The sequence below is a fragment of the Megascapheus bottae genome, chromosome 5 (genome assembly GCF_031878675.1).
Source record: "Megascapheus bottae isolate mThoBot1 chromosome 5, mThoBot2.hap1, whole genome shotgun sequence".
Lineage (NCBI taxonomy): Eukaryota > Metazoa > Chordata > Mammalia > Rodentia > Geomyidae > Megascapheus > Megascapheus bottae.
In genome coordinates this window covers 22,212,429-22,239,383 of record NC_143513.1, presented here as the reverse complement: position 1 = coordinate 22,239,383, position 26,955 = coordinate 22,212,429, and the positions used below count along the sequence as shown (strand labels likewise).

At 40.1% G+C, this 26,955-nt stretch overlaps 1 protein-coding gene across 1 annotated transcript; it reads right to left on the bottom strand.

Annotated features, from left to right (window-relative positions):
• Nucleotides 1-581: 581 nt before the first annotated feature.
• Snx10 (sorting nexin 10) lies at nucleotides 582-25,812 on the bottom strand. The gene is made up of 6 exons (XM_090332795.1): nucleotides 25,705-25,812; nucleotides 14,224-14,310; nucleotides 9,372-9,472; nucleotides 8,671-8,769; nucleotides 1,348-1,560; nucleotides 582-894 (listed from the first exon to the last, which is right to left on the bottom strand). Exons 1-6 carry the CDS (start codon nucleotides 25,726-25,728, stop codon nucleotides 813-815), a joined length of 606 nt encoding a protein of 201 aa, XP_090188921.1. The 5' UTR covers nucleotides 25,729-25,812; the 3' UTR covers nucleotides 582-812.
• Between the last annotated feature and the right edge of the window lie 1,143 nt (nucleotides 25,813-26,955).

The window sequence follows — 26,955 nt, the reverse complement described above, 5'->3', positions numbered from 1 at the left end:
AAAAGAATTATACCCATTTGGTCAGAAAATAAGTCATTAACCTATAATTCTAACTACCCAGTCACAATGAAAACACATGATTTGTTGTCAGAAACCATTTTAAAGTTGATTTTAGACAATGAAAATCTACTTCTGAGCCTACATATTACAAGACTAAATGATATCACTAGCACTACTTCTGCCTTTTTTTCCTAAGGTGTAAACATTATTTTAATATATTTCTAATTGTAAGATACATTTTTCCATCTAAGTGTGAAATAGAATACTGGAAAGGTTAAATACTTAGAAGCAGTTCAGTCAAACAGGCAAAAGCAAAGTATTTTTTGCCAGTGCAGGGGAGGTCGCCACCAACTAGCAGCCACGTGTCTAAGGGGCAGGTTGCTCTATACTGTCCCCCACATGGTAGCCAACGTCATGTACAATATAGTGCCCTTTGCTCTATCTGGGTTTTAAATGCTATCTTACTTCTCTTTTAAGATTCAACAAAATCAACTACATTTTTCCCCAAGCATACAAATCAGTTCCGTTGAGGGCAGGGTCTAGTTTAACAGTAACATTGGGCAAAGAGCAGAATGGCATTCACAGATTTTTGTTGTTGTTGTTCTCATTTTTGCATTATACAGAAGCTTGGCTAAAATTAGACAAACAAAAATACATACCACTACTAAACAACCTACCCACTGTCTTTAAGGACTTAAATACCTAGTATCATGACGGTAAGCTTTAGGTAAGGATTTAGTATGAGCAAGCTCTCTTCTCTATGGACTGGACACAATTTGCTATTCCTAAGGTAGTGCCACTAGAATTATTTTTCAGGATTCCTGCGGCGCTGTACTTATTTTACATCCTTGTGAACTGCTGTCATCACTGCTGTGTCCAAGCCCAGAGGATGAACTGGAAAAGAAGAGAGGGGGAAAATAATAAAAAGAGGAAATTGGTTTTCACAACACACTCAAAGCCTGAGTAACAGAGGAGAACTTTAATTATCTCCAGTCACAAAGAAAGACAGGAAATTTGGACTTTTAATTAGCCATTTGGAGTGCAGTTGGATATTTTTTTAGCTAGATAATTTAAACGCGAATAATTCAAGTCTGACTAAATGAAAGTCACATAATCAGAATGCAGATAATTGAATTTCTACTGCATTCATTAATTCAGTGCGGAGGTGTGTGTGAAGACTACTATGATGAGCTGTCACAGCTCAATAAAATCTCAGTCAATTAATTTTTTCATTATCTTAGTATTACATCAACAAAAAAGCAGAGTGTGTATATATCTATGTGTGTGCACATGTGCACTGTGCAGTATATAAATACGTATACATTAAATCAAAATGCAAGGAAATACCTTTCTGAATCATAATCTATATCATTTTCTTTTTTCCCTTCTTCGTCTTCTTCGGGGAAGCGTCTATTCATCAAGGCAAACTTGTGAATTGCTTCTTCTACTGAATACTTGGTCTGCCCAGAGACACATGCCTCGATGTCCTCGGAGTTCAGGTGACTCTGCAGGAAGAGGTGGAGGCTGCTGTCCGAGAGCAGGAGTGCATTCTGCAGGACTCTGGGAAGGACAGAAAGGGGAAATAACTGGTGAGCAGGGCTGGGCAGACACCAGGCAGAAGACAGAGAATCCTTAGCACTGAAGTTAATTTCTCTACGGTGCTAAACTTTGTGTTGATGATGGGCTCTGCCCATTAAAGGGACGAAAGCATATGTTAACTTTTATTCAATTATTTGGAAATTTAGGTGAGTAAAAACATGAAGCTAATAGTTAAGAACATCTGTTAAAAGAATAACTTCAAGGACATTTCTTCCATTTAACCATCTGCTATGACCATGTGGATTAATTATGGAAATATTTTGCTTATGCAATCACAGAAATTTCTTCTACTTTAAAAAACGTACTGCCAATGGCATGTCAATTCACCCATCTTTATTGGAAAGACAGTTATGAAACATTCAGCTACTACTAAAAATTATATGAAAAAGTCATGTTTAACTTTTTTAAACTTTACAAGACTTTACATGCATGTCTATATAAATAAATGCATGTTTGCAAGGGCTCATTTGAGAGATAGCTTTTATATATATATACCTAAGATTGACTAGAAATTTTTCCAGAATTAGGAATGGCAGTGAACATCTGTTGTTTCAGTATCCAGGAGGCTGAGGCAGAGGATCACAAAGTTCAAAGAGAACCTGGTTGGGCTGGGAGCATGGCCTAGTGGTAGAGTGCTTGCTTAGCACACATACAGCCCTGGGTTCGATTCCTCAGCACCACATAAACAGAAAAGGCTAGCAATGGTGCTGTACTCAAATGGTAGAGATCTAGCCTTGAGAAAAAGCAGCTCAGGGACAATGGCCAGGACCTGAGTTCAAGCACTAGGACCTGCAAATCTTCAGTGGGCTCTACATTTCTACGTTGTCAAAACAATCAACCAAATAAAACTTTATGTAACTAAAAGATGATAATCTTATGATAATTACATACTGGATTTCCTACATGAAAAAGTACAGTTTAGTTTGGAAGATAAGCTTCAACTAATGCAACAAAACTACAAAGAGAATTTAAAAAACTATCTTGTTGCCAGGTGCAGGTGTCTCATACTTATAATCCTAGTTACCCAGGCCCAGATTTGAGGATCATGGTTCAAAGCCAGCCTAGGCAGAAAACTCTGTGAGACTCTTATCACCAATTAACTACTAAAACATCGGAAGTGGAGCTGTGGCTCAACTGAGTGGCTGACTGCAAGACAGCAAAAACCATCAGGTCAGCAAACAAGTCCTGAGTTCCATCCCCAGGACTGGCACAAAAAAAATCCTCCTGTAACAAATCTACACCTGCTCAATTCATACTATCAGTGTGCTTCTGAAATGCTTGTCTTAAAACAGGAAGTCAAAGCAAAGTATACTTCACACTTAAGAACTTTTAATTTTTTTCAGCAAACATTCTGACATAGGATAATTGAGTTTCTGTTAACAGTTCAATGGTAGGAGAGGAGAAGCTCAGACCAAAAGTAGGAAATAAAACAAAACCACAAAATCCCAAATGTAATTTTGCCTGATGAAGGATTTTTTTGCTTTGTTTTTTGGTGCAGATAATTTATTTCATACCAAATGAGCCTCACTTCATATTTTGCATGTTTGTTGTTGTTTTTTGTTTTTGTTGTCATAGGGCTTGGACTCTGGGCCTGGGTGCTGTCACTAAGCTCTTCAGCTCAAGGCTACCCCCTGAGCCTCCATGCCACTTCCAGTTTTCTAGTGATTAATTGGAGATAAGAGTCTCACAGGTCTTTAGTGCCCGGGCTGGCTTTGAACCTCGATCTTCAGATCACAGCCTCTTGAGTAGCTAGGATTACAGGCATGAGCCACCGCAACCAGCTGTGCTTGTTTTTTAATAAGGGAAAATCTGAAGCATGGCACTTAAGAACTTGCTGTCTGTCCTCTGCCCTAGGTTTTTCAAAAGATAAGCATGTCCCATGATAAAGTGCCATTTACCAAATACAAGTAGCCAACTAGTAAATTCCTCTCACCGCTCTATTTATTTCCCACATAGACAGAAATGTTTGCCATTCTTGTTCTAAACACTTCAAACGAGAGAAGAGTTATGTAGCAAGGACCCATTGACATGAACATGGACTTACTGAAGTTTGAGCAGAGCATTTCCTGTGGCCTTCTGTCAGTAGTTTCTTGCCAGCCACAGGACAAAGTAACTGTGTGTTGGCTTATACTCACTACTGTGTTTCTGTTGGAAATGTGTTTTATTTTCTTTATAAAATAATGGGTAATCTTTAAAATTGATTTTAGATGGTTTCAGGCATTATACTACAAAAGTAATGAGCACTAATGCCAATGATATTGGACACAAATTCATTTTAGCTTTATTTCATGTCGAGAGCAATTCTACTGAGCCTTGAACTGCTCACACTCTGTGATTAACTTGCTAGAAACCTAACACATGGGGACAGAAAACAAAAGTGATCAGAGTCCAGGTTTCTCAGGACCTCAAGGCTACTGTCCTTTTTCTTGAGCTATAATTCAATTTCCAATTTTACTGTAGGTTAAACTCATTTCCTGGTGTTTTTCTACCTAATACTGCCACCTGGAGGACATATAGGAAAAAAGAGGGAGCTGATTGACCAGCTCGCCATAGAGGAGGGAAAAGGGAAAATGACAGGTCTAAATACTCCTATAGGTTTTGAGTTCAAAACTAAGGGGATGGGATCCTCTCTATACACATGATTAAACTTACACTGACATAAGAATAGATAGAAGTTTGTTCTGTGCCAGTCCTAGAGCTTTAACTCAAGGCCAATGTACTGCCTGTGAGCTTCTATGCTCAAGGCTAGTGTTCTACCACCTGAGCCATAGCTCTACTTCTGGCTTTTTGGTGGTTAATTTAGACATAAAAGTCTCACAGAGTTTTCCTGCTCAGTCTGAATTAGAACTTCAATCCTCAGATCTCCTGTGTCGTTAGGGTCACAGGTATGAGCCACTAGAGCCTGGCTAGATATGTTTTATATAAGTAAAAAGATTTTAAAATGTATTTGTGCTTTTTATTTTGCAGTTTGATAATTCATTGTAAATTCACCACATGGTGCGTTTTCCCATTTTGTTCAGAGCATGACAAGTTCATTTAGTGAAAGTTATACTAGGTTTACTGTCTACGGAAAAGCTTTGTGACTGCCCCATAAGAAGAGGAAACCTGATTTTTCCCTCAGTCATATTTGTACCACATTTTCCACAAACAAATCTAATAGCAGAAAATCAACTTCAAGTTTAATATAAAGAGTACCTTGTAAAACAGTCAATAAAATCTCAATGTTAGAAGCTTCCATAAAAGTAAATGTATATGATTTTCAAGCTTTTTAAAAATGAACCAAAAACTACCTCGAGAATTTTAAAGAAATGTCTAAAGAGATATTTATGACTCAAGTCAGAAATTATTTCTTTCCTATAACAATTTCAAACTAAACAAACCAGGACCTGCTTTCTCCCTGAATTGGATCCAGTTGAAAATCTGGTTTTCTTCAACATGATTTTATTAGGTATATTATATAGTAGCTCAGTCAAGAACAATATACAGCTACACAAAACAATTTAATTCTAACTAAAGATGTCCTAAGTCTACTGAAACTATATAATACACACATCTGTATTGTATGCTGGTTAGCAGCCTGATGTAGAAAAAAAAATCCTGTTAAAAATTTTAACAGGCTGTTTACCTCTTACTGTAAAAAAAACACTAAATAAAAAAAAAAAAAACCCTTCAAATTTTCATCAAAGGTTATTCATGGTCTGTGCTATGGTGCCCTCTATTGAACACAAGGATTTATAAAAACTGCTGTGTGTGTGTGTGTGTGTGTGTGTGTGTGTGTGTGTGTGTGTGTGTGTGTGTACCTAGCTGTAGTATTTTCATTGGTAGTCTTTGATAGGAAAGAGCGAGGGAAGGAGGAAAGGCAAGAGGAAGGAGTGAAGGAAGGGAAGAAGGAAGGGATGAGAAAGGCAAGGAAAACTCTATGGATACAAAACAAAATATACAAGTTCAAATTTTAGGGTGAATGCAATTATATTAACGGGCTTTATTCAGTAAAGAAAGTAAACCAGTTCCTACTCATGACAAACCTAAAAACTTAGTAGGAATCCTATTATTCTCTAGGAGACTTACGAACATAATCTGTAAATCTGGCTTTCCATAACTAGTACAATTGCTTTCAATTAAAATTAGGTGAAAGAATATAAAAGAAAGATTATAGTCAAAATTGAGGAGAAATAAATATTTTTGAAAAAAAATCTCACAATCATATTGACCAAATTTCATTAGCAATTAAGAGTTCTGCTAAAAATAATCTTGCCAGGACTCACCATAAATGTAAAATAAAATATGTCTTATATATACACACATATACAAAGAAAAGTTTTGGGTTTGTACAGTTTGAACATTTGCAGCCCTCAAATTCACAATTTCCCAACTTACATAAAAAACAGATTTTAAAAAAACATACATTGATCTCTGCAGTGTAAGTACATTGCAGTGTTCATGTCCTGATTCCCAGAGTTCCTCTAAATACAAGCTACAAGCTGCTGATTCGTGGCCCTCCTGAGCAGGTAAACAATGACCTCAAAGGACTCCAGCTGAGGTCAGGCACAGTGCTGAAGGGCATATCATATCCAGTTTCCCTAAGTGGCTTGGGCAGGGTATAGGAAAGGGCTCCAGAGGTGAAACCACGCAAGATGCTACTTATACACAAATTAACAAAGAACCAGAGAGCTGTGCATGGGCCTCAGAGACACAGAAATTAGGGGCTCAGAGGTGATCAGGCCTGTAACTAACTGGGTGGCATTAGAATCTTTCTTTCCTTCAGGTTCAAGCCTCAGAGAAGTATCCATTTTTTGTTTTTTTTTTTTAACATGAAGGTATTAGTTTTGAGATAAATAACATCACAAGAGGATTCCTTGTCTGCTCCATGACTTGACTCCTATATGACCATCTAGATCTGATTTTTAGAACTTACTCACAGCCCTGAAAAGGACACATTCTTCCTCACCAGAACAAAAGCTTCAAAAAAATATGGACATGACTGGCACACAGCTTGACCCACAGTAGTCTCTTAATAAGTATCTGCTGATTGAATAATTATCACGTGGCTCTCAGAGTCCTTTCTGAGTGATTATCTGATCAATATACCCTCCAGTGATGTCGGCTATGTGTAGGGTATATTACCCTATTTCCCCAGAAAGTCAAAGTACTTATGAGACACAAAAGAATCAAGTGATTTTTTTTCCAAGGTTGTGTATCTGGGGGAAAAAAATCCAGAGCCGGGAAGATCAGGACCCCAGCTCCTTGAGCTCCTAAGTCAAGATACTCTCCATTCTGCATCAAACAGCCAGCAACAGCCAAATAAGAGAGAAAAAAAAAAAAAACAACAACCTGCACAAGCATAATCCTTGGTGGCCGCAGGACCTTTATTAGGATTTAATATTGGTAGATCAACTATGAGGAGAGGTTGTGTTCAAAATAATGAAGTGATTTCTTATCAAAAGCACATGGCCTATATTTAACTAGTGGTAGTAATACATTAATACAGTTACAGCCTTTTAATGTCACATGAGGAGCTTTCTCCATAGCAGCTCCCCAGTGCTGGCAGAGCCTGGGATTCGGTGCCCCTGCCGAGGCTGCAGCTTCCTTGGAGAAGCATCTGGAGTGGAGGCCACTGTATAAACTTAAGCTACATCTTAAGGGACCAGGCCATCAACCACCTGGGTACCACAGAGAGAACAATTCAAATCAGAAATGTCCCTGAAGAGAAAGGGCAGAAAAAAAAACTTGACTAGCCCTTTGTTCTACATGCTTGTGACCCCCAAATCAAAATACTATTGTAACATCTTTGAAGGACTTGCCTCCATTATTGTGGTCCTTCTGGACTCTGTATTTATTTCTCAGGCTTCTTTTCCTCTCCCTGCCCTCCATCAATTTATAAGCCAGAGCCTCTCTGCATATCTCTCTGACCCCTTCAAAGGAAAGGCACTATGCAAATCTAATAGAAATAATCATTAATATTCATGTGCATACTTAATACCCAAGTCCTTTATGAGCCATATGGGGAGAAGCGGTATATTTTTACAGGATAGTTCTGAGCTGCTATCTAGTGAACTCAAAAGGAGATGTCTGGAGATCTTGAAACCACTAGGGGAAAAAAAAAAAAACCACGGACATTTAGGGAACAGGACCCTGCCTCTAATGAGGAGTCACAAGACTCAGCCAATTTACTATCTACACAATGGAAAAGTAGAAAAATAAGTTCAAAGGTATTCAAGTCTAAGTGTATTAAAATAATGGCCAATATTCAGACGTTAGGTAACAAACACATTCTAATGTGCTTTTCAATCATTAGTACATTTAATCCTGTCAGTGTCAGGGGCACTGTTATTACCCCTATTTTACAGGTGAGAAAACATAGGCATGGGAAGGGAAGACTTGCCTACAACTCAAGCTAGTTAATGGTAGAGCCAGGATTGGAATCCCCAACAGCTTGGCCTCAGAGTCAATATGCAAATCTGCGTGACCCAAGCCTCCCAGGGGGGATGGGCATTCTGTCATTCTAAAGACAAGACAAAGGGAAATCCTCATGGTCTGAATTCAAGTAGTTCTACTGGAAGTACCCTACATCACAAAATAATTCTGAAAACTACCCTCAAAGATTATTCAAACACCACTATGCAAATGTCCACCCTCTCCTTCCACTCCCCCAAGCCAAAGCAAGAATTATGCCACTGACTTAGAAGAGCTCAGATGGGTTGCCTTAGTAGCCAGTCCTAAAGATGATATTGTAAACGAAGATGGTTTTGAAGACATGCCTTTTATAATAAAAAACATTTCCGGGGAAATTTTACTTTTGTTAGCTGATTCCCCAAGGAATTCCTATGTGCTTTACATCTTAAGAGACTATATATTTCTTCTCCTATTCAATTTATTGTTTCCTTCCTGAGCAGGCTCCATTATAGATGTGTACTATGCGATGTAAGCCACAAGATGGCGGTATACTACAGGAAATGAACTTGTAGCTTCGCTAGAGAGTGACAATTAGCATTTCAGAAGTAGTAATAGCCTTCCCGACAGGACCACTCTTTGTCACACTTCCATCTGAACACAAAGTTTCTGTACACTTACTTTCTGAGGAAATCTTCCAAACCCTGACGACGTTGATCAACGTGCTGGTGATTGTTCATATTGAAAAATAGGTTTTTGGATGGCAATTCGGGCACTTGTCTTATAAAAAAGAAAAAAATACATAGCTTTTAATGACCACATCAAGTTGACTTAGTTTGAGAAATACCTTCAAAGTGAAGGCAAATTTTATATGACAGTAATTATTACACATCTGTTTATATAACTTATTATTGTATGTCATATAATAAGGGTACATGAAAATCAATTAACTTAAAATCCTGACTTAAAACATTTTGGGAAAGTCTTTCACGGTCAACATTCATTAAAAAGTGGGTTTACTCAAGTAACAAATTTTAAATTCAGATGCAGTATCTATAAATTTAAAGCGGTATATTGCAATCAAGAAGAATGCCTAGGGCTGGGAGTTTGGCCTAGTGGTAGAGTGCTTGCCTAGCATGCATGAAGACCTGGGTTCGATTCCTCAGTACCTCATACATAGAAAAAAGCTGGAAGTGGTGCTGAGGCTCAGGTGGTAGAGCTCTAGCCTTGAGAAAGTCCAAGGACAGTGCTCAGGCCCTGAGCTCAAGCCCAGGACTGGCAAAAAAAAAAAAAAAAAGAATGCCTATAAAATGCTTCCTATCCTATATTTTTAGTTATTGGTTATCGTGTTAAAGGCTCAATAATCTCTTTAAATTACTTACACCAGCAATGCATTACTTTGGAGTCTTTGCCTCAGCCACACGAATTCTCTGTATCTTCTTCGTACACAGGACGTTTTCATAGTAAAACACATACTGTTTGTCTGTACAGAAAAATAGGAAAAGATGGCCTCACTTGAGAAAAAAATAACTTTCCTTATATTTACAAACTCACAACATGACCCAAATGTTTATCCTTAATAGGCTGTAAACCAGCCAAACGAAACTGACATTTATACCAGCACTGTAAATTCCTGCATGGAACTATCAAGATCACGACCCTGGGGGCCGGGAGTTTGGCCTAGTGGTTAAAGTGCTTGCCTAGCATGCATGAAGACCCGGGTTCGATTCCTCGGTACCACATACATAGAAAAAAGCCAGAAATGGTGCTGAGGCTCAAGTGGTAGAGCTCTAGCCTTGAGAAAGTCCAAGGACAGTGCTCAGGCCCTGAGCTCAAGCCCAGGACTGGCAAAAAAAAAAAAAAAAAAAAAAAATCTCGACCCTGAAGGCAGCGGAGATAACACAAATGAATAGTAACAACCTGGACAGGGCATGGCCCAAGCATTCCTGAGTCCTGGAGGGCCCCCTGCCCTCCTTTAACAGCAAGTACTGCTTTTCAGGATGAATCATAAATAATGAAACCTGCTGGGTATAATGGTACACACATGTAATTCCAGCATTTAAGAGGTAGAGGCAGAAAAATGGTAAGTTTCAGGCCAAAATGGGCTATATGAGAGTCTTGTCTCAAAAAATAAATGAATAAATAAAATAAAAGACTGTAACATCATCCATGTGGCTGGAGCCATCTCTGAGAACTAGAACTAGAACTTTTTTGTATCCTTGAAGACATCCCAGAAGCCTACATGTTGACATGCTATCCCTAGAGATCATGCCACGAGCAATCCTGAGATCACTACTCAACTAGAGAAACCCACTTCCCTGCCCGCACACATGGGATGGAGGACAATTCAGTCAGGAGAACCCCGTGGGGCACAGGAAGGAACAGATGGCTCCAGGGCAGGCACTTCAACTTAAGTTTCTTCTTTTCTTCTTTGCTAGTACTAAGGGTTGAAATTTGGGCTTGGGTATTGTCTCTGAGCTTTTGTGCTCAGAGCCAGAGCTCCTTTCCCAGCTTTGTAGTAATAAACTGGAGATAAGAGTCCCGTGGACCTAGGTTGGCTCTGAAGCTTGATCCTCAGATCTTAGGCTTCTGAGCCGCTAGGAAGTGTGAGCCACCAATACCCCCAAACCTCGGTTTCTTGAGTGATAATACAGGGTAGTTGTAGGGATCCCCAGCAAGCACGTGGAAAATACTACCTATTAATTTTATTGCTAGTTGCTAGCTGTCTGAAATACATTTTAAAAACTAAACAAGGGAGCTGGGAGTTTGGCCTTGTGATAAAGTGCTTGCCCTAGCATGCTCAAAGATCCAGGTTCTATTCCTTGGTACCACATACATACAAAAAAAGAAAAAAAAAAAAAGCTGGAAGTGGTGCTGTGGTAGAGCTCCAGTCTTGACAAAGCTCAAGGACAGTGCTCAGGCCCTGATTTCAAGCCCCAAGACTGGCAAAAAAAAAAAAAAAAAAAAAAAAAAAAAAAAAAAAAAAAATTAATCTAACTAAACTAAACAAACAACAACAATGAAAAAAAAAAAACAAAACCACTAGCAGGATTCCCAGCCTAAGCTAAGCCATCACGCTCTCATTTTGGTAAACAGATAGGTAAATTTTTTCCTTTGGAAAACCAAGAGACTGATAAATATGTTGAAAATCCAACTTGTGGGTGACACGGGAGGGAAAAACAGAGAGAGTGAGGGAAGGGGTGACATTATCCAAAAAGAAATGTCCTCTTTACCTGATTCATGTAACACAACCCCTCTGTGCGTAGCCTTTATGATAACACTTAAAGTTGGTTTGAAATAAAGATATTTTGTGGGTCATTTGGCTTGAACTCTGACCTAGGCACTCTCCCTGAGCACTTCACCTCAAAGCTACCAACCTACCCCTGGGCGTGGGTATTGTCCCTGAGCTCTTTGGCTCAAGGCTAACGCTCTACCCCCTGAGCCAAGCCCCACTTCCCATTTCCTAGAGGTTAACTGAAGATAAGTCTCAGGTCCTTTTGTGCCTGGGCGTGCTTTGAACCTTAATTCTCAGATCTCAGCCTCCTGAGTAGCTAGGATTACAGCTGTGAGCCACCGTGCCTGGCAGGATATCTATATTTTTGTGAAGTTGTATTTTATTTCTTTACATTGAGAAAGGAGACACAAAATGTTTGCCACTAACGTGTCTAGTTAAAAATAACAATAAGGGCTGGGAGTTTGGCCTAGTGGTTAAAGTGCTTGCCTAGAATGCATGAAGACCAAGGTTCGATTCCTCGGTACCACATATGTAGAAAAAAGCCGGAAGTGGTGCTGAGACTCAAGTGGTAGAGCTCTAGCCTTGAGAAAGTCCAAGGACAGTGCTCAGGCCCTGAGCTCACGCCCAGGACTGGCAAAAAAAAAAAACAATAAGAGGGCAAGAAGAGAAGGTGCTCAGGAATGGAGGAAGGAAGGGTCGTTATATTCAACATACAGTATGCAAAAGTTGAACTACATAACTTGGGAGTTTGGATGGAATTAAGAGAGATTGGGAGAGAATGTCGAAGGGACGATGTCAATCAAAATGCACTGGATTCATAGTCTGATTTGCATAATTGAGACTCCTTTGGGCAACTATTTACTATTTGAAACAAAAATTAAAAATAATTTTTTAATTAAAAATCTATTGTATTCTTCCACTTAACAAGCTTAGCACTCGTATTTCCCCTGGGGAATTTAAGTGCCTGTATGCATTCTTGTTTAAACTGTTCCTATGACATGGATGGCACAGTTCATGATATTCTTCAGCTTCATAAGATTTAGAAAAATCTCAGGATGTAGAGAGGTTAAGAGACTTACCTCCAGACAGGCCACTGGTCTGAATCCAGCCATCTTTGTTGATATGACAACAAAACATGCCAAAGGGAGCCTAACATGAACATTCTGTGGCTGGATTTCAGAGCTCATCAAGCTCAGCCTAATGTGCTCCTGAGGGACTAAGCAAGCAAGCTGTGTTACACTAGAATTAGTGCCTTAACGAGCTTAGGCAGGCATTCTCTCAGTTCCCTTCCCCAGAGAGCACTGGGGACACTGCAGGGACTCCTGATATTGTGTGTACAGGCTAGGTCCATTTAAGTCCCTTAATTTCCTACTCATAGTCAATGTGGATGTCAGAAATAAAAGATCTATCTGGTTATGCCAGAGTAATGCACCTTTCATTCACAGGACAGAAAATGAATATAATGACCTACCCAGCTCGACACATCTACTAGTTTAAAATTCCGAGTACATGTTGAGATTTCTTGGCCACCTGATATTAGATCTCTTGAGATTAATTTAAGTGAGTTAATCCCCAGCTTCTCTGCCTAGAAGGCTCTAAGTACTTCGCCTCTCATAGAGACCATGGAGAACTCTATCCTAACATCCACTTTTAATTGGACAATAGGTAGAAGCTGCAGCAAGACCAGATATACCGAGATCACTGATTAATTTTCCCCAAAATCGGCTTGCTCTGCTAGCCACCAAGCCAACAAGATTTATTTATTGTTCATTTATCAGACACTCAGAGAATCACCCAAACAAGTAGTATCTGTGAAGCCACATCATTTGTAGGTCCAGATAGAGATTTCTGAATTCACATCATACAGAGAATCATTTGTACAATCATCTATTTCCTTATTGTTTTCAGAAAGTAATTAGATTTCATGCCTCCCATAAGGTATGTTAGAAAGACAAAATTCTTGAGAAGAGATTTCATTTTACTTCAAATGCTTGTCTTATATGTTCCTAATTTCTCCACATAGAATGCATCGCTGGTGTGAGCTCCTTATAGGGGCAGAAAAAAAGCAAAATAAAAACATGGAGCATATCCTGACAAGAACATCAGAATACCATCACTCCCCCCCCCCAAAAAAAGAAGAAAAGTAGTTCTGAGTTTTCACTTGGCTATATTTTCTAAGTTAGCGAGCTATAAAAGAAAAAAAGAATAATGGTCTTGTGGATAGTGTTTGGGTGTCTATTGATATCAGTTGATCTCTGTGCAATGGTGAAGTAAAATGATGAGTAATTTTCACTTTCTTGTACTATACTGTCTGGGCCAAGAGAAGACTGGACTAAATAAAACTGGAAAGGTGACTAGCTTCAAAATCAAGGACCAAGCTAGAGGTATTTACCACCTGCCCTTTTCAGAAAAGTTTGCTAGTCTGTGTTCAAGATGATCACTGCAGGCAACAGACCACACAAATTTTATCGACATTATGATACAGTATAACTTCCAAATAAGCTGTATAATTTCCAGCTGCTTACTCATTAAGTTAATTGTTTGAAATCTAGACTAAGGCAAATTAACTGCACATATTCATTTCCTATTTTCTGACTCTTTATAAAATATCACACATCCCCCTTTTCACAAGAAATCTTTATCATCTCAAAACTTGAGATTTACCAAGCAATATATTATCTGGAAATACAATGGGTCACAAAGAAATATCACTAATGAGCTATAAATGCTCTTTACTCATGAATTTTTGATACACCCATATTTTCACATGTAAAAATAATAAACACTAAAATATTAAGAAGGTGCAATAGAAGATTCAAATAAGTAAAATTTCAATTTCGGCATCATAATAGTACTTTACCTGAAATGAAGGCATTCGATGTAATCATTCAAATTCAGATCTTTGAATTAGAAAAACTTATTTACTTTAACTATATCATGGCATCCCACAAAATGCATACCTACAAGCAAAATTATTTGATTGCTGAGTGCATACTTACGTGAATACATATCTCATAGTCAATATAAGAATGCCAAAAGTCCTCCTTCTGAATCCTAGGATCTCGGACCCAGACACTTACAAATTCCTGTAAGGGCATAATAAACCAAGAATTGTCCTTCAGAACGTCAGGTAAGGCTGTAAAGGCTGAGAGCTGACTGCACTAAAATCAAACTGAAAAGAAATGCACTTTAGCCAATGTATCGTCACTCATTAGAAAACCAGAAGTACAGCTAATGAATCAGGCATCACGAGCAAACCCAGAAAACCATTTGCCACAAAAGAAATGTTGAAATAATGTAAAACTAGACTGGGCATGGTTATGGAGAAGGTTACAGAAAATCTGAAGACAATAAGAAAGTGTGATCTAAGAAATTGGTTTTTGTTTTAATAACTTCACATTTTTCTTAAGTTTTAAATGTGGTCATTATTTACTTTCAGTATCTCTAAATTATAACTACTGCCACTGACTGGCAGATTCCTTTCTAGAACACAAATAAGGAAGGGTAGTAGGTCATGTGAAAAGTAAGCCATGGATGAGTCCCTACCTGGAAAATAACCCCAAACAGAAAAAGGACTAGAGATTTGGATCAAGTGGAAGAACACTTGCCTAGCAACAGAAGGCCCTGAGCTCTAGCCCTAGTACTGAGGTCAAACCTAAACAATCAACTCCTATCCTATACATTTTATCTGTCACGTACATGAATGTATGCATGCGGTGTGTGTGTGAGAGAGAGTGTAACTCATTTCCTGAAGTATTTTCCACTTCAGAACAGAATAGTAAGAGACTCCAGGTATTCCAGGTCCTTGCACTTGTTGAGCAAGTAATAGTAACTTGCAAGGTTCAGTACAGAGGATAGATGTTGTTTAAAAGCAGAAAAGTAGCCCACATTCTCCACAAACAATTTTTGCCATCTATCAAGTTTTACTCCTAAGGCTTTCTCCTTGAATTCAATATATCTGTGCCTGTCCACACACAGCACAGAGATTGTGAATTAATAATGTCCCCAAAGGGCCTATTTTAAACCGTTTGCACTATATGTTTTAAAAATCAATTGAGACAGAGAGATGAGATATAAATAAATAAATAAATAAATAAGCTAACTATTATAATGTTGTAAACATTTTAACCATAACTGGTTAAAATTACTTTACAGCTTGGGGAGAGGGGAGTGGTAAGTGGTAGGCAGGAGAAAATGAGGGTGGAGATACTAGTATTTAAAAAGAAATGTACTCATTACCTTACTTATGTAACAATAACCCCCCTGTTTATCACCTCTACAATAACTTTGAAGTACATTATAAATTTTTAAACAATTTTTTTTGGTCGTGGGGCTTGAACTCTGAGCTTGGGCGCCGTTCCTGAGCTCTTCAGCTAAGGCTACCAGCCTAGCCTTTGAGCCACAGCACCACTTCCGGTTTTCTAGTGGGTAATTGGAGGGTAAGAGTCTCACGGATTTTAGTGTCAGGGCTGGCTTTGAACCACGATCCTCAGATCTTAGCCTTCTGAGTAGCTAGGATTATAGGAATGAACCACCACACCCGGCTTTTTTTTTTTTTTTTTTTTTTTTTGCCAGTCCTAGGCTTGAGCTCAGAGCCTGAGCACTGTCCTTGGGCTTTATTAAGGCTAGAGCTCTACCACTTGAGCCTTAGCACCACTTCTGGCTTTTTTCTATGTATGTGGTACCGAGGAATTGAACCCGGGTCTCCATGCATGCTAGGCAAGCACTCTACCACTAGGCCAAACTCCCAGCCCCACACTCGGCTTTTTAAACAATTTTTTTAAGTATTTTTAAAAACCCCAGTTAAATTTAGTGTCATTAGGTTAGGGGTACATTAAGTCCTGTAAAAAACAAACAGAAGACTTTTTTTTTTTTTTGATGATAGTTCTAGAGCTTGAACTCAGGGCCCAGGCACTGTCCCTTAGCTTTTTCACTCAAGGCTGATGCTTTACCACTTGAGCCACAGCTCCACTTTCAGCCTTCTTTCTGGTTAACTGGTGATAAGAATCTCACACAGACTTTACTACTTGGGCTGGCTTCAAACCCAATCATCAGATCTCAGCCTCCTGAGTGGCAAGCATTGCAAGTTTGGTTAAAGGCACTATGCACTTAATCCATGCCTTTCCCCTAGGTGTGTGTGGTGGGGGCGGGGAGGGGGGGGAAAGGGGGCTGTTAAATTTATACTTTTCACAGACACACAGTTTCTAAATGTAATTAATCCTCAATGAGTCAACCAACAGAAAGGTAGATAGTTTAAGAAAAGAGGAAGTGAAGCCAGAGTGGACCAGCCTGCCTGCCTTCCATATACCCACAGCTACCCACAGCTGCTTTCTGGCTTTTCCAGGCCTTAAGGCAGGTTTGTCCTTATAGAGCCTTTCTACACACACACACACACACACACACACACACACACACACACACGCACGCACACGCACACACGTATTTAAAACACATACAAGTTTCAGTCAGAAGCTGGTGGCTCATGCCTGTAAGCCACTCAGGAGGCTAAGATCTGAGAACCAACGTTTAAAGCCAGCCAGGGCAGGAAACGATCTTAAGACTTTATCCCCAACTAACCACCAGAAAACAGAGTGGCTCAAAGTGTTAGAGCACTAGCTTTGAGCAAAACAGCACAAGGACAGAGAGCAGGCCCTGAGTTCACGCCCCATAACTGACAAAATACTATTACTACTATACTACTACTACTACTACTAATGTCTTTCTTTGACCTAAAAGTTCATTCTTCACATTTCAAAAGCAATGGAACATTTTCAGTGGTCTCAAGCAGTACCCTGTGCCACTGGGGGTGAAGGGCAGCTCCTAGTCACAGACCACGTGAAAACCACCCTCCCTTGGTGGCCAGTGTCAGGGCTACTTTTCCACTGAAGAAGCAGAAGCTCTTGACTATGCCAAAAAAGAAAAGCTAACCATTTCCAAATGCACAAAATGCATAAATATGTACCTGGTGCTGAAATCTTAGGTGTTTATAGAAATGGAAACACAGAAAACGTGAGAAACACATTTGTCAATTTGTTACAAATTTGTGATCTGGATTAAACTGTGTAAGTCCTTGTACTGCCACATACCCCGGAGCTTCCTAACACATTATTAAGCAATGACAAACAGTTCTAAAAAGAAAAAGGAAAATAGAGTCTTCTCTTCCCTGTTGGTTCATAATTGCCTAACTGGGACCCTAAGCCTCGGAGAACTCATCCCTTTTCATAGAAAGAATACCAAATTTCTAGTCACAAGACTAGAAGTAAATTCTGGCTCACCCATTTCCTTAAATTAAGAACTTAGTTCACTGAACCTCATTTTCTATACCTGGAAAATAAGAGTAATTACTATCCAGCCATTTTTAACTATTTATTAGGTAGATCAAACTATAAAATGCTAGTGAAAGCACCAGGATGCTTTCAATTAAATGCTGCCTTAATGTTGTTAATTATGAGCTACCTAAAGGTAATTATAATAATAATGGGGGAAAAAAGACTACATCCATGCCATACGATCTTTGTTGTTTTGGTCAGTCCTAGGGCTTGAATACAGGGCCTGGGCACTATCCCTGCTCTACTACTTGTGGCTTTCTAGCAATTAATTAGAGGCTGGCTCAGAACTGAGATCTTCAGATGTCAGCCTCTTGAGGTAGCTAGGATTAGAAGCGTGAGCTACTAGCAGACTTTTCTGACTGGCTGAGCTCCGCTGACCCCCAGGGCATGCTGCAGGCACTGTAACACCCTTACAGCAAGACCCTTACTGGGCTACACACCCTCACCTTGGGCCTCCTCTAGCTGGCACAATGCTTCTCTAGGGAGACTGTCATTTCAGACCTGAGTGCATGACACCTCCAATGAACCCATTAATAGCAACTACTGAACAGACGAGTGCTTGCAGGAACAAGCACATCATTTCAAGGGAGAAGAAAGCAAAATTAAACCTCCACTGAAGTAAGACTTTATCCATGCGGCTTCTTAGAATCTACATATTAATGATAATTTATCTCAAAGCTGGTCAGAAATTTATCTTAATTACACAAACTCCTTCCCTTAAAGGTAGGCCAATTAACAGCAGAAGGCTACCAGAGCAATATTTAAGATCAATGAGAACAAACTGTTTGCAGGAGCCAGAACGAAGTCCAGAAGTGCCTATTTACCTAGAAATAATTGAAAATCATTCTGATAGTATCAATAACTTAGCCCCCAAAGACATGTAGCAGGCAACCATTGTTAGCCTAGTTGGAGTTAAAATGTGTACTTAAATGTAATCAAAGTACATTTATTTTAAAATATTCTATAATTCAGATAAGCCTCTCCTCCCCTACCTTGCAATTAGTAGGAATTAGTGACATTTCACCATATTTCCAGCTACGAACAGCACACCCAGGCAGCTGAAGTTCACCTATAATCTCTTAATTAGCCACATCCCTCATATACTGCCAACCATCCTTCAAGGGAATGTTGACAGTCTATCAGCCACAGAGGACAGCCCCAGCCTCCATACCTGGAATCATATGGATTTCCTATGGAAATGGCTTCTATGGCTGCAGTTAGTCAATTTAATAACCTTATTAAACACTTGAATGACTTCTGGGGCCTAATGACTTTATCTAGTATGAAGGAAAACACAAGGCTGAGTAGAATTAAAAATTTAAACTAACTGATCCTTACCACATGCTCCATATGAAAAGAGGTCACTAAGAAAGACCTCGGGTGAAACTCTGATTGCTGTTTTCTCTTGTGATAACCACACTTATATTTTAATGAACCCACTCTCACCCAGACCCAATTTCAACTTTTATGTTTATCTTGCCTTTCTAGACCTAATATGAAAATAAAATTAATGTTTTTAAAAGTAGCTGGAGGAGGCCAAGAGCGTGACCTAATGGTAGAGTGCTTGCCTAGAATTCATGAAGCCTTGGATTCAATTCCTTGGAACTACATACATAGAAAAAAACAGAAGTGGTACTGTGACTCAAATGGTAGAGCACTAGCCTTGAGAAAGCCCAAGGATAGTGCCAAGGCCCTGAGTTCAAGCCCCAGGACTGGCAAAAAAAAAAAAAAAAAGTAGCTGAATTAGCCAGGCTGTAGTGGCTCACAAACCTGTAATTCTAGCTACTCGGGAGGCTGAGATCTGAGGATCATGATTCAAAGCCAGCCTGGGCAGGAGAGTCCATGAGACTCTTATATCTGTATATGTATGTGTGTGTGTATGTGTATATATATATATTTGTGTGTATGTGTGTATATATGTATATATAGCCGTATATATACATATGTGTATATACATATATATGTGTATATAGCCATTTTGTACAGGGCCCTGACATGCTGGCCCATTGCACTATTTCACATTTTTACACTGCACTGTTTCATATCTTCACAACAATCCTAAAGGCTTGGTAGTATTATCAAGTTTGATTCTACAAAGAAGAAAAATGAGGCTAAATGGCCCAAAGTTAAAGGGGAACTCAGCTACCTTGGGTTGCCTGGTTTAAAGCCTGGACTTGAAAACATGTTCTACCTAGTGGTTATTTCAGTCACAGTAAACACTAGGCAAAGTTCAGCCTCACTGTAATTACTGTTTTGGAGGAGGAGATTGCCTACTTTGTTATTAGATAAATGCTGGTATAAGCAACATCTCTTCTGAAACTCTGCCCCTTCAGCAGGCTACCACATTAGACAGGTATCATGACTCCTTGAGGTCTTTAGCAAGAACGTTGCTCCACTTCTCTTGTTTCGGCTGAGCCTAACGATTCTGAGAATGGGTCAGGTCCTCTGTAGATTGTCTCAGAACTGGCTGGGCTTATGATGGGAAGGAAGGTCACAGTGGTAAAATGACATTTTCATTGCCGCTTATTAAAAGCCCCTGTCGCCGTGACCTTCCCATCTCACAGACTTTCATCACTTGGCTGAGGTAGTGTTTCTCACATTTCACCAAAATGAAGATTTTTTTTCTATTTCTTAACAAACTTGAAAATAAATTTATGTTCTGTTGTGCCAAGATTGTCCCATGTTCTGGGAATGACCCCCTCCTCCCCTGGCTCAGGGCCCATGTACTTGAACCCCAGATGGCAACAGCTTGATGCTCAGTGGTTAGACACCTGAGCTCTGATTAATCTTAAAGTGACCAGTGGTTTGAGTTACCAAACAGCCAATCAGGTGGTTCTAACCACGGAATTTCCCTATAAAAGCTGTGTAAAATCCTTGTTCAGGGCCTCTTAGCGTTGCCGGCTACGGGTAGGCGGAGGTCCAAGTCTAGACTCGTAATAAATGACCCTTGCTTTTTTAGCTTTGACTGTGGCCTCTGGTGGTCGTTTCGGGATTCTAGGAATTTGGGTACAACAGTTCACTAATGTTTCTCTTTCTAAGCCACTTCAAATTTAATCATAGCTGGTCAAGTATTCCCTGCAATGTATTAGCACACTAAACTGGTAACATGTGAAAGTAAATTAAAAATTCTATATAATGGGTTTTTTTTCTTTTTTTGCCAGTCCTGGGGCTTGAACTCATGGCCTGAGCACTGTCCTTGGGCTTTCTCAAGGCTAGCCCTCGACCACCTGAGCCACTGCACCACTTCCAGCTTTTCCCAGGTATGTGCTACCAAGGAATCGAACCTGGGTCTTCTTTGGGCATGCTAAGCAAGCACTCTACCACTAGGCCAAACTCCCAGCCCCCGATATAATGTTTCCTAAAAAGGATATGCACACATGCACACACACAAAAAAAAATCACTGGAGAGAACCCAAACTTCCGTTGCTTATTTATTACTAGTAGTGGGGCTTGAACTCAGAGCCTGGCATTATCTTTAGCTTTTTCTGTTGAAAGCTGGTGCTCTACCATTTCAGTCACATCTCTGCTTCCAGCGGTTTGTTGATTAGCTGGAGATAAGAGTCCTACAGACTTGCTTCCCAAAGTTGAATTTGATCCTTGATTCTCATATCTCAATCTCGTGAGTAGCAAGAATTACTGGAGTCAGCTGTCTAGCTCAAACTTCGGGGGGGGGGGTTGTTGTTTGTTGGTTTTGTTTTGTTTGCCTTACTACTTTTCTAAAAGTTTTCAGTAGTGAGCATATCTTCCTAAAGCTAGAAGAAGGAAATAAAAGGGGAGGATGCTCTTTCTCTGGACCTAACTAAGGAAGGAATAGCCTCAAGTGATGTTAATGCAACATGGGGCTCAGAATGACAGCAGCAACCTGGGACCTTCTGACCTTGGCAGGAACATTATTTCAAGTGGCTATTCTGAGCCTGCAGAAGAATATAAATTCCCTCTAATGAAAAGCATCTTAGTTTTTAATGGGAAAACTTAATAATTGGGCATAATGTCTATGACTTAGAACAGGAAGGAAGGGGGAGAGAGATTAAGAAACAAAGGGGAAAGAGGAAGAATTAATTTAAGCAATGGAGAGTGATAGAGTGCTGCTTCCCTTCAAAGCCTCTTATGTCATAAGACACCAGGCAATGCTGTTTATTCTTTAGTGATATTCATCTGTTCCAGCTGTAGTCACATTCAGTATCAAAACTCTCAGAAGCCAGGTGCTAGTGGCTCAAGCCTGTAATCCTAGCTACTTGTGAGGCTGAGATCTAAGGATAATGGTTTGAAGCCAACCCAGGCATGAAAGTTGGTAAGACTTTTATGTCTAACAAACTATCAAAAAACTAGAGCTATAGCTCAAGTGGTAGAGTGCTAACATTGAACAAAAGGAGCTCAAACCCCAGCACTGGCACCAAAAATAAGAACAATAAAAATAAAAATAAAAATAAAATACTACTCGTAGGCTTGGGGAATCACTCAGTAGGTAGAGCAGTTGCCTAGGAGGGCTGGGAGTTTGGCCTAGTGGTTAAGTACTTGCCTAGCATGCATGAAGACCGGGGTTCCATTCCTTGGTACCACATACATAGCAAAGCTGGCTCAAGTGGTAGAGCACTAGCCTTGAGAAAGCCCAGGGCTGATGCTCAGGCCCTGAGTTCAGTCCCCAGGACTGGGGGAGAAAAAATGATCCAGGAGAACAGAGAGACATGTGCACTAAAAAGATTTTTTCCATTCTGCAGCAGGGGTGGTGATCTAGTGAACCAGCAGCTAAGAAAGAAGTCCCGTGCCTTCTGGGAGGAAGCAGCCACTTAAAGGGTTCCAGGCAGGGATGTCAATCTCCATGAAATCACTTGTGACCTGTAGGAACTGCTCGTTCATACAATGCAAAAATGGGCTTCCAATGAGGTGCACAGAAATGAAGCTGGTCTTGTTGGACACGATGGGTTAAAAAGAGGGACAACGCCTTTCTCTACAAAAGATGCTGCAAAATGTGTCTCCTGTCACAGCCACCCGGTCTTTCCAATTGGATCCTGGGTTCTGTCTCATTAAACACAAGAGTTGATTCAGTTGGACCCATCTAATTACTTTTATTAAAATATGTAACCATAATATTTTAATTGTAAATTAAAGCTGCATGCATGAGTGAATCTGAATTCATTTTAATTTTTGCAATGGCTCAATGCCAAGGCCTTTTTATGGAGAAGATCCATCAGCTCAGATACTGCTCTGCTGGGAATTTGAACCAATGTTCAAAATCAATGGATTTAACAAGGGAGATTCCCACTACCTCTTCTCTTTGTGCTAGATTTATTATAGTAATAAAACCATTTTAATGAGTGACTACACTGTTCAAATCTTTAAAAAAAATTACCAAACTTCTAGGCTGGCATTGGTTCTCAAGTTACAGAGAACCAAGAAGTCACTCCAGGCCACCTACATCTCATACAAATATGGCAAAGAGGTCTTAATTCCCACACCAACCACATGACTAATTAGTAATTCTGCTATCCATGGGCATCAATTGGAAGGTGCTTACACAATAAAGTTGGATGTGGTGGCACATGGTTTGAGATCAGCCCAAGCAAAAGTTAGCAATACTTCACTTATCTCAACCAACAAACCATGTACAGTGGTGAGCATCCAAAATTCAAGTTATGATGGAGACAAAGGTAAAGTAATCAGTCCAAGACCAGCTGCAGATTGGTCTCAAAAACTTTCCCCCAAAAAAGCAAAAAGTGTGTCAGGAGTGTAGCCTAGTAGTAGAGTGCTAATCTAGCATGCATGAAGCTCTGGGTTCGAGTCCTCACTAGCACATACACAGAAAGAGCTGGAAGAGGCACTGTAGCTCAAGTGATAGCTTTGAGTAAAAAGTGAACAAGGACAGTGCCCTGACCCTGAGTTCAAGCCTCAGGACTGGCTTTAGGTTGGTTAAGACTGATATCTTAGCTTTAGTCACACAAATGAATTTATAATTTAAAAAATAGGCCATTAAATATCTTCTTATAATTGGAAGGGGGGAAAAGATGCCTTTGTCATTTTCATGGGTAATTGTCCCCAGAAGGAAAAGTTTACATGTACATTTGGAAGTGCTGGTGATAAGTACAGACATCCCGTGGTATTTGCCAATGCAGGTGAGCAGTAGTAAAGAATTCACCCCACCCAAAGAGAATTCTAGGCACTGCCCTCCACTATCCAAATTGTGAAGTAGTCTCTAGACCTAGAATGCCCTGCCTCAGTGTCTTGGTTGACCTGAAGATTCGGCCACCACAAAATCTAACATGATTAGCACAGGTCCTACAGGCAGCACTGACCACTACAGGAAATGCAGACTCCATGAAATGTATTGTTGACCTCCATATCCATTGATCTTGATCCAAGAATTAGACCAGCCACACATCAAAAGTATTGGGGGAAAAAAAAACTTGCACCTGTACTAAATATGTATAGACTTCTTTTTCCATTAAAAAAAACACACAGTATAAAGCTATTAGCATAATATTTGGCATTATAAGCAATACAGAGATGATTTTAAAGTATGTGGGGGAAAGAGCATAGGTTATATGCAAACATTAAGCCATTCTGTACAGAAAACAAGCATCCATTAGCCCAGAACCAATCAAGCCAATCAAAGGACGCACACGTTAACTCAACGTCCAGGTGAAAGCTAGGAAGCTAGGTAGAATTCTGAGAGATCAGGTGGCAGTCAAGGAGAGCAGTCTCACATTAACTGTGTGAAAGGGGAAAAAGTCACCAGAAATCCAAGAGACAACAGAAAGGCCCAAGTAAAACTAATGGTATAGAGTTCCTCTGGATTGTTCCCCAAAGCTGAGATCATTCTCTATTGAGTTAAAAACCAAGAAAGCATGGCCTCAAGTTTGGCCTAGTGATAAAATGCTTGCCTAGCATGCATGAAGACCCTTTGATTCCTTGGTACCACATACTTAGGGAAAAAAAAGCTGGAAATGGTGCTATTGCTCAGGTGGTAGAGATCTCACCTTGAGGAAGCCCAAGGACAGAGCTTAGGCCCTGAGTTCAAGCCCCAGGAGGGGCAAAACAAAAACACCAAGAAAGTAGTCCACATGGAGCAAAGAGGTGGGAGGCAAAGCCTGGAGAATTCTGAGTCATAAGAAAAGATACTTTTGATCCACTCATCAACTGAGGGACATCTAGGTTGGTTCCATATCTTTGCTATGGTAAATAGTGCTGCAATGAACATTGTTGTGCTGGTGGATTTAGTATGTCTTTGTTTCTGGATGATTAGGTAAATGCCAAGTAGTGGAATTGCTGGGTCACAGGGGAGCTCTATGTTTAGTCTTTTGAGGAACTGCCATACTGCTTTCCATAGTGGTTGAACGAGTTTGTGGATCAACAAAATGTGGTATTTATACACAATGGAATCCTACGCTGCTCTCAGAAAGAATGACATTGCCCCATTTGTTAGGAAATGGAAAGACTTAGAAAAGATCATATTAAGTGAAGTAAGCCAGACTCAAAGGAACTTAGGCTCAATGGTTTCCCTCATTTGTCATAATCAGTAGAAACCTTGGGCTCTCCTAGCAGAGATTTGCAACAGAGCAAAACCTTGATACAAAAGGCCATATAGTAGGACGCTAAATGAAAGGACCTCTAGGATAAGAAACATAGGCCATATAATGAATGATTGCTGTTCTTAAGGTACTATGTTATCTCTCATCTCTTTTGCTGTCCCTTGGTTATCTCATGTTGTTACAGTATCTCCCTTTGTTATCTGATATATTGGATATATTTGTATTTGGTTATTTGAAATTGGATAGGGAAGGGGGGAAAACATGATGAGGGGTGGGAGTGGGGGGAGGGAAATGGGGACCAAGACATGTGAAAGGGTATCAATGTATGGGAATTAATGCACCATCTATCTGGCAAATATCATGTAACCCTTCTATTAATTACAATAAAAAATATATGAAAAAAGGGTAATTTTGACAAGCAGTGGGTGGCAGAGTGCTCTACAACTTAGTCATTGGAACCAAAAATAAATAAATAAAATAAAGGCCATAGATTCATCTATGATGGGGACTGGAGGAGCAGGCAGCAGAGCAGGTGTTCTGTCCTTCCATTAGTTCTCCTCTAAAAACTAGTCGATAGTGAATGGACATGGAAGGGATATTTATTTTTGGATTTGTGATGACATACCTCTTTCTGCTGCTCCGGAAACATCTTTAGCACGGTGGAAGATGGATCTGAAAAATAAGATACCAACACTGAGTGAAAAGAATTTCCACAATGGAGAAGACAGGTTTTTCCCTGCCTTCCAGACTCCCTGCCCCTTCTTTACTCCCTCCTCTCACTGGACACCAGTCTACACTACCAAGCTGAACAATGACAGACCCTCCGATCACAAAGCCAGTGTAGCTGGAGTCTTAGGTAACGATAGGAGGCTGGATATGGAAAGAAGAGGAAGGCTAGGCTCAGGCAGATCCTGTGCCCTCAGACCTCCACCCTTTCCGGACACCCTCAACACTTTTGTCTTCCCCAATTTTGCACAGAAACCACTTCCCCTCTACAGCCCCATTACACCACTGTGTACTGGGCAGTCCCCACCTAACGCTAACTTCACTGGCATCACGACACTTGTATACTGTCTCCCCATTTCACAGAATTTCTTCATTTCACTTCATTTCCTCATCCGAGCTGGACTTGAACATTCTCAACTTCACACTTGAGAAAATGAAGCCAGGAACCAGTGTTTCACCCCTGGAATCCTAGCTACTCAGAGCTCTAAAATCTGAGGACGGCAGTTTGATGCTAGCTGGGGCTGGAAAGTGTCTGAGCCTCATCTCCAAGTAATCACATTCTTTTTTTTTTTAATGGAGCTGTGGCTCAAGTGGTGGAGTGTTGGCCTTGAACAAGAAAAGGTGAAGGATGGCACGCAGGCCCTGACTTCAAGCCCCAGGACCAGCACACAGACAGACAGACAGACAGACAGACAGACAGACAGACAGAGATATTCACGGACAGAGACAGAGACAGACTTACACTTAGAGACAGACAGGATATGAGGGAGAGAGGTAGAGGGAGATAGAGGGTATGGGTTTGATAGGTGCATACTGCATTGCATACATGCATGTCACAATGAATTCTTTTGTACAACTGATATATACTTTTGAACTGATGTTTGAAAGTATTGGTTAACCATCTGTACTTTGTCTTGTTCTGGATGTAAGACTGGGCTCCAAAACCTGGGGATGAAAGCTTGGAGACAGGGAGGATTTATCCAAATAATGCATCATTCTAGTATTTCTATCCAGGTTTCATCATCCTGTGTTTACACTGACTCTTCCAATGTACTTGCCCCCCACACCCCACTCCCATCCCCCCACTCTCCCCCATCCCCAATCTAAAGTCACTTCAGTAACCTAACATTTCTTCAGTACAGAAGAGACA

What these genes read in the sequence shown, in the direction of transcription:
- Snx10 (XM_090332795.1), bottom strand. Translation starts at nt 25,728, where the DNA reads ATGTTTCCGGAGCAGCAGAAAGAG. An exon ending in CAAAGTAATGCATTGCTGGT is followed by an intron (nt 8,770 to 9,371) that starts GTAAGTAATTTA and finishes CTTTTTTATAAG; the next exon opens with ACAAGTGCCCGAATTGCCAT. An exon ending in ATAGATTATGATTCAGAAAG is followed by an intron (nt 895 to 1,347) that starts GTATTTCCTTGC and finishes CTTCTTTTCCAG; the next exon opens with TTCATCCTCTGGGCTTGGAC.